Here is a 19,037-nt window from a genome sequence, read left to right on the forward strand (position 1 = left end):
TTCCTCAGAGTCCCTGGCAAATGGATCTGCTCTTTCTATCGTCATCGTCATCATCATCCTGTTTTTCTCCCAAGACAGAAGACATATCTAGTTTGGAAAGCCCTTTGAAAGAAAGGAGCCCTGGTGGCACAGTGGTTAAATGCCAGTCCTGCAGCCACAATGTTGTGAGTTCAATCCCAGGGCTCCAGGTGGACTCAGTCTTCCATCCTTTCATAGGTTGGTAAAATGAATACCCAGCTTGTTGGGAACAATTGGCTTACAAACTGTGAACTGTTTAGAAAATATGAAAGGGTAGCTGTGTTGGCCATTTAACAAATGCAAACAAAAATCCCATCAGTGATACCTTTATTGGCCAACCAAAATGCATAATATACTTGTTGCAAGCTTTCACAGCTCCATGGGCTTCTTCATCAGGCAAGATGGTACAAACCAAACAGGACAGGGAAAAACAATTGGAGATGTTAAATGCCAGTATGTTGTTTCAGTCCTTAGTAAAGATGGTATACTGGGGAGGATGTATTTTGGGGAGGCAGGCTCCTCCTCCTTCTGGCCATGCGGCAACAGGGAGATTTTCAAAGTCCAGGAAATTTAAAGTCCATTTGCATCTCAACAGGGAACCCTCTTTTGTAATCCAGTGTGTCTCCATTCCAGTGAGGTCACGGCTGAGAGAGTGCTGAGATAAGCAGTATAGAAATGTACATGCTACATGCTAAAGGGACACAGTTATGAGCAGAAAATATACAGGAATATGAAATACTATTACTTGTTTTCTTTGCTTGTCATCGGCATTTTATTAGTCACATGGTAATATAGTTCTCTTGGCGACATACAGAAATCTAATCAACAGAAATGTAAATACATATGAATACAAGAAAATCTCAAAATTACACACTACATCAGGACGGTAATTACCGATACCTAAGATTATATATTGTAATCAAATATTATCAGAGATTATATCATCACTATTGAAAACATGTAAAGGGGAAAGGTCTTTGCCTGGCACCCAAAAGATGTCCCTACCACCACCCAGAGCATCTCTCTGGGCACAGCCTCCCATGCCAGGCACCTGCCACTGAAAAGGCCTCGTCTCTTTTTGCCACGCTCGAGGGGCATTTGAGTTGAGGAGTATTCCTGGAAGGGCTTCCACTGATGATCTTAAGGCATGGAGAGGTACACAATGGAAGAACAGTTCTTTTAGGTATCGAACACACAAGCTGTACAAGAGTTTACAAATGAAAATCCAAACCAATCGTGAGGTAGCTCATTCTAAAACACATTGCTGCAGTCCAAATGGAAGGCTCCTGGGGAAAGGATCACAAAAGCTATATTCTCCACATCCAAATGGGGTTGTTGCTCCAATGCCAGTCAAAGCTGGAAACAAACACTCAATTTGCCCTGCTCGGATTTGACTCAAATTGTGACAGTACAGCACCGGCCACTAAACCAGCTAAGGCCAGGCGAAAACAAGCAAATGGTTTAAGAAGGCAAGGCCCGTATTGGGAAGTTGGGAATGTCAAGCCAGAGACATGATAGAATTATTTTCCCAAGAGTACTAGATTTGAAATTTTGGAGTTCAGGAAATGAAAAAGGTCATAACCAATCCAGGTCATACGTTTAGACAGAAGGCAGTGTCAGGAAAATATATTTATACATAGACCACAACTAGAGATACAGTTTTGCTTTTAACAAAGTTTATCAGAAGCCTTTGAAGCCAAAACATTTTTGGCTCTAGTGATATCACTTGCCTTCTCAGGCAGAAGTTGCATGTAGATATTAAGTAACATGGGGTAATAGTATGGATCCCTGTGGGTCACCAAACAAAAAATGACACAACTGATAATCTTGCTTGGTAGACTTTGCAAACTAATTATATGTATTAATCACATGGACTCCAGGATTTGTCCTGCATGCTGCCAGGGTTTCTGCAATCACTAGCTCTCCCCACCCTCCATGTGCACCATTTTCATTGGACTTTTCAACAGTTGCCTCATCTTACTGAAATCCCTCATCTTCACCTCCTGGAAATGGCCATCAGTGCGCAAGCAGAACCATTGAATGGTCTTTTCAACCACACTCAGTTTGGACAACCTCTCCCAAAAGATGCCATGGTCAAGGATACAGGGTTTGCATCTACACTGTAGAGATCATGCAGTTTGGCACCACTGTTAAGTGCTGGATGCCCATTCTATAGAATCCCGGGATTTGTACTTTTGCATGATCTTTAGCCTTTTCTGTTTGAGGAATTTATCAGACAAGGAAAACTGGAAGTATAATCCAATGGCAATCTGAATGCAATCATGGGGTTTAATGTTATTGCGTGAGAGATGATCACACGCAATTTCAGGCAATGGCAAGCTATTTTCGGGCAATGGGAAGTCAGTTCAAATGCAATTCAAATTCACGTAAATTTGTTGAACTAGCGAATTCACGTGAATGCATTCTGGCCCCACTTTCTTTTCATTCAAAATTAAGAGAAATTCTCCCGTGTGATAAACTCCAGAGCGTTTCACATAATTACAAATCCCAGGATTCTGTTAGACAGAGCCACGGCAGTTAAAGTGGTGTCAAACTGCATTACTTCTGCAATGTAGATGTACCCACAGAAAGTCACTGAGAAATAAGAAAAAATCATCAGTGAGGTACTCTTTGTTGCTCCCACAGCAAAGGTTATGGTCTCACCCAGCACCAGATTAAGGCGCTGGGGGACTGAAGCAGTTCCAAAACAGGACAAAAATAGGAGCCCTTTCGTAGATGTGTGTGATCTGTTACAGAAGTGGCAGCATTGGAATCAAATAAATAAATAAGTAATAAATAGAATAAAATACATATTACGGAGCAGCACAAAAATTACATCCTCCCCTTATGATGTGGATATAAGTACAATTAGAAAACTGAATTGAACTGAACAAAGGTCTCCTTTAATAGCTCACCTAAAGATACACAACACCATGGTTTTTATAACCCACAAGGTCTACTCTGTTACAACCCTTGGCATCTAAATAAACCATTCTTTTCAACCCCATTTGCTTCTGGTATTATTCTATGGCATTATTTTATGGGTCACATTTATAACCTGCCTTTCTCTACCCTGACTACAATCCAGGTCTCTGAAATCCCAAACCAACACTCTATAACCAATGTGCCACACTGATGCTGCGTAGAAAATTAGGTTGCATTTAACAAAATAAGTAAGGTTCTAAGAAGCCAAAACTCAACAGGTGGAGCCACCTACTAAACCAAGGGATGTTAAGATCATGCATGTAAAATCATGGGGCACAAAGGACATCACATAACATAATAATACAAGCATGACACGGCACCTAGCAAAGCCCAATGGGAAGAAAACGATACGGCATGCCTACTTCTTGGAAAACTCAAGGATAGCAGAAATCCAGTCTCTATGGGGATTTCCTCTGAGCAAGCAAGCATAAGATTGCCAGCTCGATTTCACGAGGTGCAGGACTTACAGTCGTACAAGACATAACATTTGGCAACAGTAAAATAAATGGTCATTAAGTGCATCGGTAGTTTTGAATAGGTTTTTTAAATATTAAATAGTGCTGTGGAATACATGATGTTTAAAAGGTGAACTGTTGTTTCTGAAGGGAGGTCTTTTTTTGCCAAAGAAAGGGTGTTCCATGAGATTTAGAAGTCTGGGGGACTTAAAAACAGCCTTAGAGGGCCCCATGCGGCCCCCAAGCTCTTTCTTACCTACCGCTCCCCTGAAGCATCACACCCAAGAGCTCTAGATGGCCCTTATGTGCATGGGTCCCTGTACTGGGAGAAAGGCGTGATATAAATAAATAAAATAATAAAACTAATAATAATGTTTCATACCCTATAACTGTAGCAGCTGAAAATGTCTTTACTCAGAAAACATCTTGAAAAGAAATAACTGAGGCTCTCTCTACTTCATGTCTTGAGTTGGTTATCAAGAGGCCACAGTCTGCTTGAAGAAGACTTCACTAAACATGCATCTGAGGAAGAAGGCTCTGGTATTTAGGAAAATTAATCAGGGAAAATGGCCAAAAAGGAGAAAAAGGTTAGTAAAGTTTCATAAACTTTCTATAAAAGCTCATGCTATCAGCTTCTTTCACTTAGTCTCAAAGGTGCTGCAAGATCCCTTTGCATACTGATTTTCCAGACTAATATGGCTATGGGTTTGAATTATGACCTCTCATACTAGTTTAGCATAGTAGGGAGATCCTGATGAAAAATGGGATTTAAACTAGATTTAAATTTTTAAAAACCCACAAATGCGGAAGTTTATCAAACGTCGCTGCTAAAGTGAAATAACACAAAGTTAACCTGAGCGTAGAAAAATGGCAGCTTTTTACTTTGGGGAAGTTCAGAAAGTAAAAAAACTTGCCATTTCCCCCTGCTTTATGTTCGGTTTAACTTTGCATTATTTCACTTTGGCAGTCATTTTGTATTTGCAGTTTTTTTAAAAAAAATGGAATATAATTTAAATCCCATTTTTCAAGCGGGACCTCCCCAGTGTGATAAACTCCATAGTTAATTGTAGGATTCTGCCTCATCCAGCTTGCTTTGCAATGGGGAACGTGAGCACGGCAGCAAAAGAATCCTTCAGTTATCCCCATCAGAGATGTGACACAACAGCAAGCGACCTTCCCTGCCCCACTTGCCACTTCTAATAGAGAGATGAGGAGCAAAAATCCTCTTTTTTCTTTTCTTTTCCAAAACCATAATTGTAAATAATACATTGGGATTTATCAGAGGAAGCTTTAGCCACAGAATAAGCATTTGCAAAGTCTGCCTTCTTCCAAATTCTGACAATGTTTTAAAAAGTATGTAGAGAGATCTTGTAGCACCTTTGAGACCAACTGAAATAAAGAAGTTGGCAGAATGAACTTTCATGAACTTCAGTCTACACTTCCTCAGATGCCAACTTCTTTATTTCAGTTATTCCCAAAGGTGCTACAACATCTCTCTGCCTATTGATTCTACAGACTAACACAGCTATATCTTTGAATTTTAAAAACAGTCACACTATAAGCCTGCTGCCATACTGCAGAATAAATGCAGTTTGACTTCATTGCATCTGTTGTGGCTTCATCCTATGGAATCCTGGATTTGTAGTTTCTTGTGGAACCACAGCTCTCAAAGGATGTTAATTATTTCACAAAACTACAAATCACAGAATTCCATAGCAGTGTGAAATTGCATTACTTCTGCAGTATAGATGCAGCCTAAGTCTTGCCACAATCATAGCACTGAAGCCCTCTTTTATTATTGTTTTATGGAGCCAAGAGCAGGTTTTCCTTCTGGGTCAGAACAAGAGGGAGAGCTGGCATTGGCTCTGTCAGATGTGGAGAAAGTGCAGGCTGAGGGCCAGATGCAAGCCCCCAAACTCTTTTCAGCATCTCCCCAACCCTTTTAATTCCCTCAAAAAGTCCCTGGACTCTCCCATACTCTCACAAAAACCCCACTCCCAAATTATCCCAAACTATCAAACTGTAGTGCTTTAACTTTTGTTTGTACCTCTTGATCTCCCAACCGTTCAAAATCAGATGTGAATACAGGTAGTTTAAACCACAAATGAGTTGGGGTCTTTTCTAAGTTGCACTGCTGATCAATTTTTAGTACAGAATACAATAGGACTAGCTGCTGGGGAAGGCAAAAATTCCCCTCCCCATGTGCCCATTGTTTACTGTATGTGCCCAAAGAAGAAGGAAAAAATTATTAAAACATGGTGACTCAGTCATCTTTGAGTGCTTAGCATCCACAAAATCCATTTTTCCTTGTAATTTTTGGGGGTCTCTTCTTCCTTTGGTCCTCCAAATGATTTGGACTTCAGCTTCCATGATTCCTGGCTGTTGGCCAAGTTGGCTGGGGCTTCTGGAAGCTGAAACCCGAAACAAATGGAGGAGCAAAGGTTTGGGACCATTGTCCTAGGTCACTGGGCTAATGATGGCTCTGATTTGCATCACGTAGCCAAATGTTTATATTAATATAATACTATAACTGTTTATATTAATATGTTAGGCATGTATACTTTTGTTGTTGTGTGCCTTCAAGTCATTTTTGACTTATTGTGAGCCTATGCATCTGGCTTGCTGGCCTGCAAGTCTGTAACTTGGTCAGCCAGTGGGTTTCCATGGCCAAGTGGGGAATCAAACACTGATCTCCAGAGTTGTAGTCCAATTCTCAAAGCATTACACCACTATGGATCTCCGCATAAGTCCTTAGTCTCTCCCCCCCCCCCAATTTTTTTTTTTTAATTTTTGTCCTGTCGTCATAGTGGCAGCATGATCAACACTTTAAATTACTTTGTTGTTGTGTGCCTTCAAGTCATTTCCAACTTATAGCCACCCCAAGGCTATCACAGGTTTTCTCAGCAGGGGAGGTTGCCTTTGCCTCCTTCTGAGGCAGAGAATGTGACTTGTCTAAGGTAACTCGGTGGATTTCCACTGTTGAGCAGAGTTTCAAACCCTGGTCTCCAGAGTCATAGTCCAACACTCAAACCACTTCACCATGCTGGGTCTCCTTAAATTACTAGAGGCGAGGAAAAAAGTGAATAGCACAGGGGCTTTCTATTAAGAAGGAGCCCAAATATAAGTCTTTTTTTTCCTTCCCTTTTTTGGTCTGCTTACACGTTTTCTTTTGCTTTTAGCTAAGATGTAAGGAACTTGTCCTGGGGGATGGGAGAGGAGGGGACAGAAGTCCTTCTTTTGAAGCTCTTGCTCTTCCCAAATCTGTCCTTCTGCGTAAACTATACTTGAAAAAAAATATTTTCCCCCAAGTTCTGTTTGTCTGGAATGCTCTTTTAGAACCTCCAAGTTCTTTAAGATTCATCAAACTTTGGCCTGATTTAAGAATAAGAACAATATGGTTTCTCCCCACTGCAGGTTCTTATGTTCTCGTGTTCAATAAGGCTTAAATTCATTCTGAAAATCATTCCAGACATGATGTATCTGCATGGTTTCTTCACTAGGTTCGCTTTTTGGAAAATTGGGAAGATCTGAGCCGAACCAGAAGCCATGTGCACACTCCAAACATTCTGTTTCGGTTCCTCGAAATGTAATAAGGCCTGAGTTTTTACTGAAGATCCTTCCACACTTCATGCATATATATGGTAGTTCCAATGTGTGTACTTTTTGATGTCTAGTAAGGTGTACTTTCCGGGTGAAGGTCTTTTCACACTCCGTGCATTTATATGGTTTCTCCCCTGTATGAGTTCTTTGATGTTTAATAAGTGTTCCACCATCGCTGAAGTTCTTCCCACACACTGTGCAACTATATGGCTTCTCCCCTGTGTGCGTTCTTTGATGTACAACAAGGCTTGACTTTGTGTTGAAGTTCTTTCCACAGTCTGTGCAATTATACGGTTTCTCCCCCAGGTGAGTTCTTAGATGGCTAGTAAGGCTTGAGCACTGACTGAAGCCCTTTCCACACTCTTTGCATTTATATGGTCTCTCCCCCGTGTGAGTTCTTTGATGGCTAGTAAGATGTGAACGCTGACTGAAGCTCTTTCCACACTCTGTACATTTATGTGGTTTTTCCCCTGTGTGAGTTCTTCGATGGCTAGTAAGGTGGGAGCTGCGACAGAAGCTCTTTCCACAGGTCAGGCATTTATATGGTTTCTCCCCTGTGTGAGTTCTTAGATGGGCAGTAAGGCTTGAGTTCTGATTGAAGCCCTTTCCACACTCCATACATTTATATGGCTTCTCCCCCATCTGAATTCTTTGGTTCTTATTATCTGTCCTACTGCCACTCAAACTCTTACCAGCCTCCACTTGTTCCTGTGGCTTCTCTCCTGTGTTCTGTCCGCAATATTTATTTAATTTTGGATTATCTTTCAATAGCTTCCCAAAGATTGAAAACTTTTTCCTTGCCTTGCCTTTCTGATCTTCTTGTGGGAAAAGGTCAGGAATGTCAGCATCAGAGGATTTTTTCTTTCCTTTCTTACACTGTTTTTGCTCGTGATCATGATTTCCTAATGGATTCTCGAATAACTCTACTCCCTCTTCATAGCTGGTACGTTGCATTGACACTGGAGAAGGCTTTTTATAGATCTCACTGTCCCATCCTAATTTGGGAGATAAAAAGAAAAAAATTAATATTGTGGTACAGAGTTTCAGGAAGAGGATATAAGGAAGGAGTTGGATTTGTTGCATCTCCTATTTCAGTTAACTACACGATTCTCGGCTTTTGCCTTCATGTCCTCCACCATCTCCAACAACAACAGGTGAAATCAATACACTATGGAGTTTATCACACAAAGGAGATCAGGAGTTTATCCCATGAATATCCCGAAAAAATCATGTAATTACGCAAAATGATTTCACACAATGTCGCACAAAACTCGCCATTAAATTGGTCACAAAGAAGCATTAACACACATCTTTTACTTTTGGGATTTCAGCAACAATGCATTTCTGATATCACTTTAATTGTGCAATTGTGTGTGATAATCATTCGTGCAATTTAGAATCTAAATTGAACCAGAAGGCCTCAAAAATGTCTTGGAAATGTCCCTGTGCCCACACACACATATATTAATTCACAAATTATTTATTTATTTACCCCCGGGGACCTAGGAGGCCTCCAAACTTTGTGGAAATGTCCTCCACACCCTCCAGAAGCCCTTTAGGGGTATGGGGAGTGCATGCAGTGCCTCCATCCAAGTCTACTGCAAAAAGGCTGAAGAAATTGGGAAGCTATGTCCAATGCAATATGAGGGAATAATGCAATATGAGTTACTTCTACTGAAGTGCAAACTTTGAGGACAAGACACTGCAGGGACTAAGGAGAAGCACTACCTGCTGCTGAACCTGTGTACTTATAAACTGATGCCCTAGAAGCACAGAACTGCTAGGTTTTCATGAGCCACATAATGCTATGATGCAGAAGAAAAGCAGCCCCAGAAAATCCTGATTTAGGCTGAGACTTCTGCTGGTTGACTGGCCAGACACTGTGTGGCTCATTAATCTGATGGATTTAGGCCTGTCTAGAGGAGGATGACCAAAATGGTGAAGGGTCTGGAAACCATGCCCTATGAGGAGAGAGTTGGGGACCTGGGAGTGTTAGCCTGGAGAAGAGACAGTAAAGAGGTGATATGATAGCCCTTTTTAAGTATTTGAAGGGGTGTCATATTGAGGATGGAGCAAGCTTCTTTTCTGCTGCTCCAGAGAATAGGACCCGGGACAATGGATGCAAGCTATAGGAAAAGAGATCCCACCTAAACATTAGGAGGAACTTTGTGTCAGAGCTGTTGGACAGTGGAAGACACTCCCTCAGAGAGTGGTGGAGTCTCCTTCTTTGGAGGTCTTTAAACAGAGGCTGGATAGCCATCTCTTGGGGGTGCTTTGATTGTGAGATCCTGCATGTCAGTATAGGGTTGGACTGGATGACCCTTGGTGGTCTCTTCCAACTCTATGATTCTATGAACACAAGCTCAGAAATTCACTTTCAACCCTTCCCAAGCAAGTACCTGTCAATCTCTTCTGTTCCTTAGAGTCCTGGACAAATGGATCTCTTCCTTCTTCTAGGCAGGAGATGAGGTCCGACTGGGGAATTACTTTCAAAGCAAGAGAAAAGGTGGTAACTACATCATATTCCAGCATTCCAGGTTTATTCATTGCTGTTATAATTATTACTTGCCTCTTAACCCAGTTACTTGCCTATTACTTGCTTGTTCAAACTTATTTTTTAATAACAGTATTATTTAACACTTCTTTAAACTTCTCTCATTACAGTTGGCTCTCCACATTTGCAGCTTTGACTTGTGCAACTTATTAGCGGTTTTGATTAATATGTTCTCTCCAGGAATCTCTAGGTCCACCAGCGCAACTCTACCACAAGTTGACCAATGAGTTGTGGTAGAGAACCTTGAAGTTCCTAGAGAAAACACTTATCTAGGCATTTGTAGGTCCACCAGAATGATTCTATGATCAACTTCTGGTAGATGTGACCATAAGAGTTGCAGTGTTGGATCTGGAAATTCCTAAAGAGGTGTTCTTGTCCGTGAAAAAGATCAGTGTTTTTTCATTGGTGGTTTTTTCCACATTCACAGGGGCCCTTCACCCCTAACCCCACCAAATGTGGAGGGATCACTGCAATGCTTTAGTTTTATCTTTTTAAATTACTGTAAACTACCTTGAATCTATTTTTGGAGAAAGGTAATTATTATTATTATTATTATTATTATTTGTAGGGTATACATCTCATAAATAAATAATAAATCCAGACTTTTAGCCAACATACATATGAAATGAGAGGGCCCTTAAACTAAACACAAATCCTTTTGGGTTGGGGCTGCAATTGGGACATCTGCAGGAGGCATATGGCCCCCAGGCTAGTTTGACAACTCACAATTCCTTCTTGGATTGTATCTACAAGAGGAAAAAATTCACACCAAACTAGGAGAATTGCTGCTGCTCCTATAAGCCTACAACAGCTATTCCTCGACTTTTAAACAATGTGCATCTTCTGGTTTGGGCATTTTCTTCCAAGTGCTTTTACCAATTTTTGCACATAGATGTTCCCTCTGACCCATACATCCTAAACCTTGCCCATCTCTCCAAGGCTGCATCTGTACTACCGAAATAATGCTGTTTGACACCACTCTCTAAGGCTGCATCTGTACTGCAGAAATAATGCTGTTTGACACCATACTGCTGTTTGACACCACATAATGCTGTTTGACACTGCCATGGCTCAGTGCTACGGAATCCTGGAATTCACAGTTTTGTGAGATATTCAGCCTTATCTTGCAAAGAGCTCTGGTGCCACAGCAAACTACAAATTCCAGCATTCCATAGGATGAAACCATGACATTTAAAGCAGTCTAAGAAAACTGCTATTAATCATGCCTCTATTTGTCTGAATCACTTGCTAATTTCCAGGCTATCATCCAGTCCATTACCACAGCCAGACATTGATTCACCTTTCATGTTATGCACCACTGAAGGAATCCTATCTCTCCCCCTCCCCTCATCAAAAGGCATGAAACAACAGGCCACTCAAGCTCCCCCTTGACTCCCCTGGCTAGGCTTGCCATATCCCGCCTGGGGGCGGGACTTTCCCGGTTTGGGGCGGGTCCACACGGTCCCACCCCAGTTTGGCCCCGCCCCCGGGACACCCCCCTCCCAGTGAGGGCCTGGAGGCTGGGGCTTGGGAGAAGCTCTCCCAGGCCCCTCTGGAGGCCCTGGAAGCGGCTCCGCGATCGCGGAGCAGTCCTTCCAAGGCCTCTGGGGCTTGGGAGAAGCTCTCCCAGGCCCCTTTGGAGGCCCTGGAAGAGGCTCCGCGGTCGGAGCTCCAGCTGTGGAGTCCTCCAAGGCCTCTCCAGAGGGGCCTGGGAGAGCTTCTCCCAAGCCCCAGAGGCCGAGGAGGAGGCCGCTTGCCACCGCGGCAATGGCCGTGATGACAGGCGGCCCCCACGCTCCTTCCCGGCCTGGGAGCAGCCCGAGGCTTCCTCCCAAGCCGGGAAGGAGAAGGAGGACAAGGTTCAAAAATGTGGGACCTTTTTTTTTTTTAAATATCCCTGGCCAGGAAATTTAAAAAAAAAAAAAAAATCCTACATTTTTTAACCTTGTCCTACATTTGTCCCGGTTTGGAGGTCCTCAGCTATGGCAACCCTACCCATGGCATGGACAGAGAAAGTCACATCCCAAGAAGAAGGGCATTGCCCCAAGTCAGAGAATGAGGAAACGCAAGAAAACATCACTCTTTAAAAACGTGGATTTTTCTGGTGGCTACAGAAAAGACTATATCACTAGCACTATTTATTTATTTAATTTCTATGACACTTTTCTCCCAAAAAAGGGACCCAAGGTGGCTCACAAGATTAAAAACTTTTACTAAAATGTCACAATAAAAATTAAAAACAATTATAATCATTTAGTTAAAATACTATAAAATTAATACAAAAACATACAAAAGTTACAAACATAACTAAGGGCCTGAACAGACAGGTCAAAATAAAGTTGCTTCGGATCACTTTAGAGGTATCCTAAGGACTGGAGCACAGCTTTGGCGCAGCTTCTGGCCTCTTAGGACGCATGCAGCATTTAAACAGCATACCTCCAAAATGATCCGAAACAGCTTTATTTTGGCCTGTCTGTTTGGGCCCTAAAACACATATAAAAAAAACTCCACCCTGTCCTGATTATATGTTAAAAAGCCTGCTTAAATAAAAATGTTTATGCTTGCCAGAGAAAGGCAAGCAGGGAAGGGGCCAGTCTAGCCTCCTGTGGAAGGGAGTTCCAGAGGTTGGGAGAAGCCACTGAGAAGGCTCTCTCTCGTCTCCACACCAAGCAAGCCTGGGATGAGGGCAGGACCGAGAGAAAGCCTTCTGCGAAGATCTCTAGCAGGTTTGTACTACTACTATCTCCTACACTCGTGAAGAAGCTCCTGTAGTGGAGGATCTGTGTGGGGTTCACTTTATAAGCTTACATTTCAAAAAGCCCCAAATGGAAGGTTGCTTGATATGAGAACTTACCCTCTCGTTCTAGCTCCTTCCAATTCTTATCATTTTTTACCTTGGATTGCTTTGTGGCTCAGGCTGCATCTACACTGCAGAATTAACTGGCATGGCTCAGTGCTATAGAATTCTGGGATCTGTAGTTTCGTGAGCTATTTAACCTTCTCTGTCAGAGAGCTCTGTGCCACAACAAACTACAAATCCCAGGATTCCACAGGATGGAGCCATGACAGTTAATGCGGTGTCAAACTGCAGTGTGGCAGCACCTTCAGACTCTGCTTCACTCTTACCTGGACTATCTGCTCCCTGATTGTATGCTGCCAGGTTAGAACTTGAATTTTGCTTTAGATTGCCTATATATGGGATGCCTACTTGCTAGTAATGAACCTGGATTTCCAAGAACCAACCCTTGGGATCTGCTCAGAAACAGAGCTACATGTCATACGTACACTGTTCACTTCACCCTCAAATCCTCCAAAGGTGTCCCATAGCATGAGGATGAACAGAAATCTCTTGGCCCCACCTTTTGGAATGGAGGGTCAGCACAATACCACACAACCAATTCAGATAACTGCTGCAAGAGGAATTCACAACCATCTGGATCCAGTTAGCTATCTCCCCTTTACTAGATCTTATAAGTTGTGAAGGGAAATAATCCCATGAATGTATGGCTGGATAATCTCTTCTGGACTCACTATCCAGAATTATCCAAAGAAATGGGTACAGAAAAGACTCTGGCATTTCCCCTGATCGGTGCTACTAATGTGTAAACTTATTTTGTTGTTATTGCCTTTAGGTAATTTTTGATTCAAGGAAATCTTAATGTGAGCCTATCACAGGATTCTCTTGACAATACTTGTTCAGAGGGAGTTTGTCATTTGAGACTGAGAGAGTCCAATTCGCCCAAGGTCATTCAGCGGATTTCGAGAGCTGAGAAGAATTTGAACCTTGGTCACCCAGAGGTCCAGTCCAGTAATAATAATAATAATAAAGTTTATTTATATTTCCCGCCTCTCCCAAGGATCGAGGCGGGATTACATCAGTAAAAATGATACAATAATACAAAATACGATCAATAAAACACTAATACTGAATTAACCAACATTCCTATTAGTTCTCCAAAATAACAATTCTTCAATTCATGAATAGCCAATAATCATAGTCAGGAGTGGAGCAATCGTCATAATCTTTTATATGGAGTCCAGTGGATAAACCTGCCAGAAGAGATCCATTTTGAGTTCCTTCTTAAAGGCCTCTAAGGTAGTGATAAGACGGATCTCTTCCGGTAGGCTATTCCATAATTTGGAACCGCAGCAGTAAATGCCCTATGGGAAGTTGTCATTAACCTAGTGTTATGATGTTCCAATAAATACTTCCCAGATGTGCTAAGAGTGCGGGGCGGATTGTGTAGAGAGAGGCGTTCCCTGAAGTAACTCAGGCCCAAGCCATATAGGGCTTTAAAGGTAATAACCAACACCTTATACTGCTCCTGGAAGCTAATTGGAAGCCAGTGAAGAGATTTCAACACCGGTGTTATATGGTCAAACCTAGATGTACCGGTGACTAATCTGGCTGCCGCATTTTGAACCAACTGAAGCTTCCGAACTTGTTATAAGGGTAGCCCCAAGTAGAGCACATTACAGAAATCTAAACGAGAGATTACCAGTGCATGTACCAGTGCTTCAAGGCCCTTTCTGTCCAGGTAGGAACGCAGTTGGCGTATCAACCGAAGTTGATACCAGGCACTCCTAGCTGTTGCATCTATTTGAGATGACAACTGCAAAGATGGATCCAGGAGTAGGACAGAATCATAGAATAGAATAGAGTTGGAAGAGACCATAAGGGCTATCCAGTCCAACCCTCTGCCATGCAGGAACTCTCAATCAAAGCACTCCCAAACTGTGAACCTTGTCCTTCAGGGGAAGTTTGACCCCATCCAGGACTGGTTGAAAAAACTCCATCCCTGGACTTAGGGTACCTAGCCCAAGTACCTCCATTTTCTCTGGATTTAACCTGCGTTTGTTTTCCCTCATCCAGCCCATTTCCGACCCAAGGCAGGCATCCAGAGGAGAGATGCCATCCCTAGCCACTGCAACAGTAGGAGACATAGAGAAAAAAATCTGAGCGTCATCAGCATACTGATGACACCTCAGCCCATGTTTCCAGATTATCTCTCCCAGGGGCTTCATGTAAGGACAGAATGGTGCCCTGAGGGACGCCAGATGTCAGTTCTCTCTTGGAAGAGCAGCTATCCCCCAGCATCACCATCTGGAATCTGCCTGAGAGGTAGGACTGGAGCCACTAAAGTGCAGTGCCTCCAATGCCTAACTCCCTCAGGTGTTCCAGAAGGATGCAATGGTCTATGGTATTGAATGCCGCTAAGATGTCCAAGAACACCAACAGGGTCACACATCCCCCATTGATGCCCAGACGGAGATCATCGACTAAGGCGACCACAGCAGACTCCATTCCGTATCCCTCCCTGAAGCGGATTTGAAATGGGTCTAGATAATGGGAGTCAAACCACAACACCATGTATTAAAGCCAGTCTTCTCAGCTAGCCAAGAGAAGGAAAACAGTGGTCTTACCCAGAGAGGTTACAAGTCCATAGTTCTCCAGCATGACTTCCTTGTAGAGAGCTTTTTGGTCTGGTTCCAGTACATCCCATTCTCTCTTGGTGAAATACACAGCCACCTCCTCAAAGTATGTCAACCACTGAAATAGAGAGGAAATAATTTTCCAGTCTGAAAGACTCTCCCACATATGTGCCTGGGCTCAAATCTGAATGAAGATGACTGAGGTCATCTTGAGCCATTCCAATAACAGGGGCTTCTTTGTGGACATGTCTGGGTGATTCTAGGCATGGTTCAATAAGCAAACAATTTCAATAAATTTAATTTAATTTAATAAATTAAGTAAGCAAACAAACAAATAAAAAACAAGTTGCAATGCACAACAGACAGCTGTACAAAACTTTCAAATATTTTAGTTCTGCGACTTCAGTGAAACTGAAAGCCCAAGGCACCTGTATTCAGTTACTCAGGTTAATACACAAAATACAACTGATAGCAGAAAACACTGGAAGATTTAGGAACTAGTGACCAGAGAAAAAGCTACCCCTTTTTTCTTTCACTTGGGGTTGAACCAATGAAAAGAGTGGACCAATTGTACCAGTTGAACCACTGATAAGCTGGCCCTCGCAGTACTCCCATTTTGATAAAGAAAGTAATAAGTGGGTAGCACTGTATGGCCTTTTCCTTTGTGTGAGAAACACAGGAACATTTGTCGCTTTATTTTCTGGTCATGTTGTAAAGAAAAGGAAATAAAAAGGATATACAGAGCCCTGCAACACAGAGGAAGGGAGCAAGCTTCCATAAAGCACCATGTAATTGATGCTTTATGGAGGCTTGGTGGCACTATGTAAATCAGCAGCTGCAACAACAACAACAACAGTTTGTTTCCCTCACTTACCTGAGGCAGCTGAAGGGCAGCTCTTTTCATCCCATCACCAAGATAAGATGATCCAGAACCTGCCTTTGTTGCCACCATACTGTCTGTAGGGGAGACAAAGGAGGCATAAATTAGAGCTAGCCCTTGCAGTAATTTCTTTCTTAAAATCTTTATATCTTAATAATAATAAACTGTTTATTTATAGCCCGCTTTTCCTTGGCAGATCAAAGCGGGTTACACAGAAGTACACAAATGTACACTTTACAAACAGTAATCACAGTAATCTTGCCCTCTGTCTCAGGGTAGCATGGAAGTAAAATCCATTTAAGCGCCTTAAAACAATTTGAAACAATAAAAATAATATAAACATAGAATCACAGGGTTGGAAGAGACCACAAGAACAATCCAGTCCAACCATCTTCTGCCCTGCAGGAATACAACATCAAAGCACTCCCAACAGATAGCCATCCAGCCTCTGTTTAAAATCATCTGAAGATGGAGACTCCACCACTCTGTGAGGCAGCATATTTCACTGTTCAACAGCTCTTACTGTCGGGAAGTTCTTCCTAATGTTGAGCTGGAATCTCTTTTCCTGTACCTTGAATCCATTGCTCTGTGTTTCTGGAGCAGTAGAAAAGAAGCTTGCTCCATCTTCGATATGACATCCCTTCAAATACTTAAACAGGACTATCATGTCATTCCTTAGTCTTCTCATCCCCGGGCTAAACATACCCAGCTCCCTAATAAGGCATGGTTTCCAGACCTTTCACCATTTTGAAGTCAAAGGCTTTCATGGCCAGCATCCATAGTTTTTTGTGTTTTTTTGGGCTATGTTTCCTGACGTTTCGCCAACATCTGTGGCTGGCATCTTCACAGATGCCAGCAAAACATCAAGAATAAATTCTTCTAGAACATGGTCACATAGCTTGAAAAACCCACCAAAACTTTCACCATTTTACCTCTTCTGGGCATGTTTCAGTTTGTTAATATCCCTCTTGAATTGTCATGTCCAGAACTGTCAGGTGAGGTCTGAGCAAAGCAGAATAGAGTGGTACCATTACTTCCTTCGATCTAGACGCTACACTTCTACTGATGCAGCCTAGTATCATATTAGATTTTTAGCTGCTGCATCACTGTTGACTCATGTTCACCTTGTGGTATACTAAGGGCTCATTCCCACCTGCAGTTTAAACTGTGTTGGAAACTGATTTCAAAAGGTCCCTCGTTCCCACTATAAAGCAGGTCTTTTCTTACCCCAGTGTAATCACTTTTTTTGGCATAGTTGTCGTCCCCACTAGTTGTGCCACTTCAAATCAGCTCTGGGCGAGGAGGAAGCTGGGGATCAGAGGGAGAAGGAGCCAGCCAGGGACAGGAGGAGGAAACCGGGGAACAGAGAGAGAAGGAGGAAGCTGAGGACAGAAGGAAGAAAACAGGGAATGGAAGGAGAAGGAGCCAGCTGGGGACAGAAAGAGGAAACCAGGGAACAGAGGGAGAAGCAGGAAGCTGGAGACAGAAGGAGGAAAATGGAGAATGGAAGAAGGAGCCAGCCGAGGACAGAAGGAAGAAACCGGGGACAGAAGGGGGGAACCGGCAAATGGAGAGAGAAGGAGCCAGCTGAGGAGAGAAGGAGGAAGCCGGGGATAGAGGGGAAAACTGTGGAATGATGTAGGAGGATGAGAGGGGGATGCTTTTTTAAAGTAAAATTGATAGAATATTCGATTGATTGATCAATCAATCGAGTATTCTATCAATTTTACTTTTGAAAAAATGCACCAGCACAAGTACAAAGGCGGCAATGAGGGGGGGGGGGGGATGGTGGATCTGCCAAAAACTGAGGAGGGATGGTAAACATCCCTCTGCCATTAGTCCCTCCCCTCTAGAATGAATCGATTCCCACTTATTGAACTCGCTTGAGAATCGATTCTTCTCAAAAGAACCTCAAAATAACTGCTACCAAAATACCCCTGGATTTTTGCATTTGCTCCGCTTTATTTCCCCTGGAATCGATCCAATGGGGATCAGAATCGATTTCCAGTGGGAACTACGGGCATATACAGTCGGCCCTTCTTATACATGGATTTTTTATACACGGATTTAAGCATACACGGTTTGAAAAAGTTCCAAAAAAGTATAAATTTACCTTGATGTTCCATTTTTTATTAGGGACACCATTTTGCTATGTCATTATATTTAATGGGACTTGAGCATACACGGATTTTGTTATACACGGGGGATCTTGGAACCAAACCCCAGCGTATAACAAGGATCCACTGTACATCAAATCAGGATTCTGAGCTTATCATAGTGGGAACAACCCCTAAGACTTCCAGATCCCTTTCGCATGTACTGTTGTCAAGCCAGGGGTCATCCATCCTATATCTGACCCTTTCACACAAAAAAAATTCTGCCTAAATTTAGTACCATGCATTTCCCCCTGTTGAAATTCATTTTGTTAGTTTTGAACCAGCTCTCTAGTCTATTAAAGGCATTTTGAATTCTGACTTTGTCCTCTGAGATACTAGCTACCCTCCTAATTTGAGGTTATATGCAAATTTGATAAGCAGGCCCTCTATTCAATCATCCAAGTATACATGCAAATTAAACATATAATGAATTTTAAGAAAGGTTTTTAAAAGGTTTAGAGTTTTAAAAAAAGGTTTTAAATTTGAACTTGGTTTCGTAGTTAGAATTACATGGTTGTACATATTGGAATAAATCAATGAGGCCTGGAAAACTTATAAACAGTCCTGCTTTATTTAGCATGAAAATAAAGCCAGTGTTGGCTCCAGTCAGGCCTCCAAGAAGAAGGCATTCCACAGCTGGGGTGCCACCATTGAAAAGGCCCTCCCTCATATCCCTACACATCATAATGTAGGACATAATGTGTGGCATTTTAATAATGTTTTTCTTCTGAGCCACCTTGCGTCCCTTTTTTGGGGAGAAAGGCAACATAGAAGTGAAATAAATAAAATAAATAAATAAAATTTGATAGGAGAAATAGAAAGCCCTTCTAACATACCTCAATCCATTTTAGTCACGGACCGTAAAGGGAGGGGAAATCAGGGTCTCAGGACAGGTGAAAGTGCACAAAGAAAACTTTATTATGTATACATAATGAATCTTTTTTCATAACGTTTTT

General features: G+C 42.2%; 1 protein-coding gene across 4 annotated transcripts in view; it reads right to left on the bottom strand.

Annotated features, from left to right (window-relative positions):
* Positions 1–337: 337 nt before the first annotated feature.
* The window catches only part of LOC149320899 (uncharacterized), a 64,200-nt gene continuing 45,500 nt past the window's right edge, over positions 338–19,037 (bottom strand). For all 4 annotated transcript variants that reach the window (XM_089502890.1, XM_089502866.1, XM_089502875.1 and 1 more), the window contains 4 exons: positions 15,920–16,002; positions 15,037–15,163; positions 9,458–9,544; positions 338–8,053 (listed from right to left, as the gene is read on the bottom strand). In XM_089502890.1, the coding sequence (XP_089359016.1) occupies positions 6,891–8,053; positions 9,458–9,544; positions 15,037–15,163; positions 15,920–16,002 (1,460 nt within the window). In that variant the 3' untranslated portion in view covers positions 338–6,890. The remainder of the gene's footprint in view (positions 8,054–9,457; positions 9,545–15,036; positions 15,164–15,919; positions 16,003–19,037) is intronic.

Source organism: Sceloporus occidentalis, unplaced genomic scaffold (genome assembly GCF_023333645.1).
Source record: "Sceloporus occidentalis isolate IW3139 unplaced genomic scaffold, rSceOcc1.0.p SCAF_1, whole genome shotgun sequence".
In the NCBI taxonomy this organism is placed as follows: Eukaryota; Metazoa; Chordata; class Lepidosauria; order Squamata; family Phrynosomatidae; genus Sceloporus; species Sceloporus occidentalis.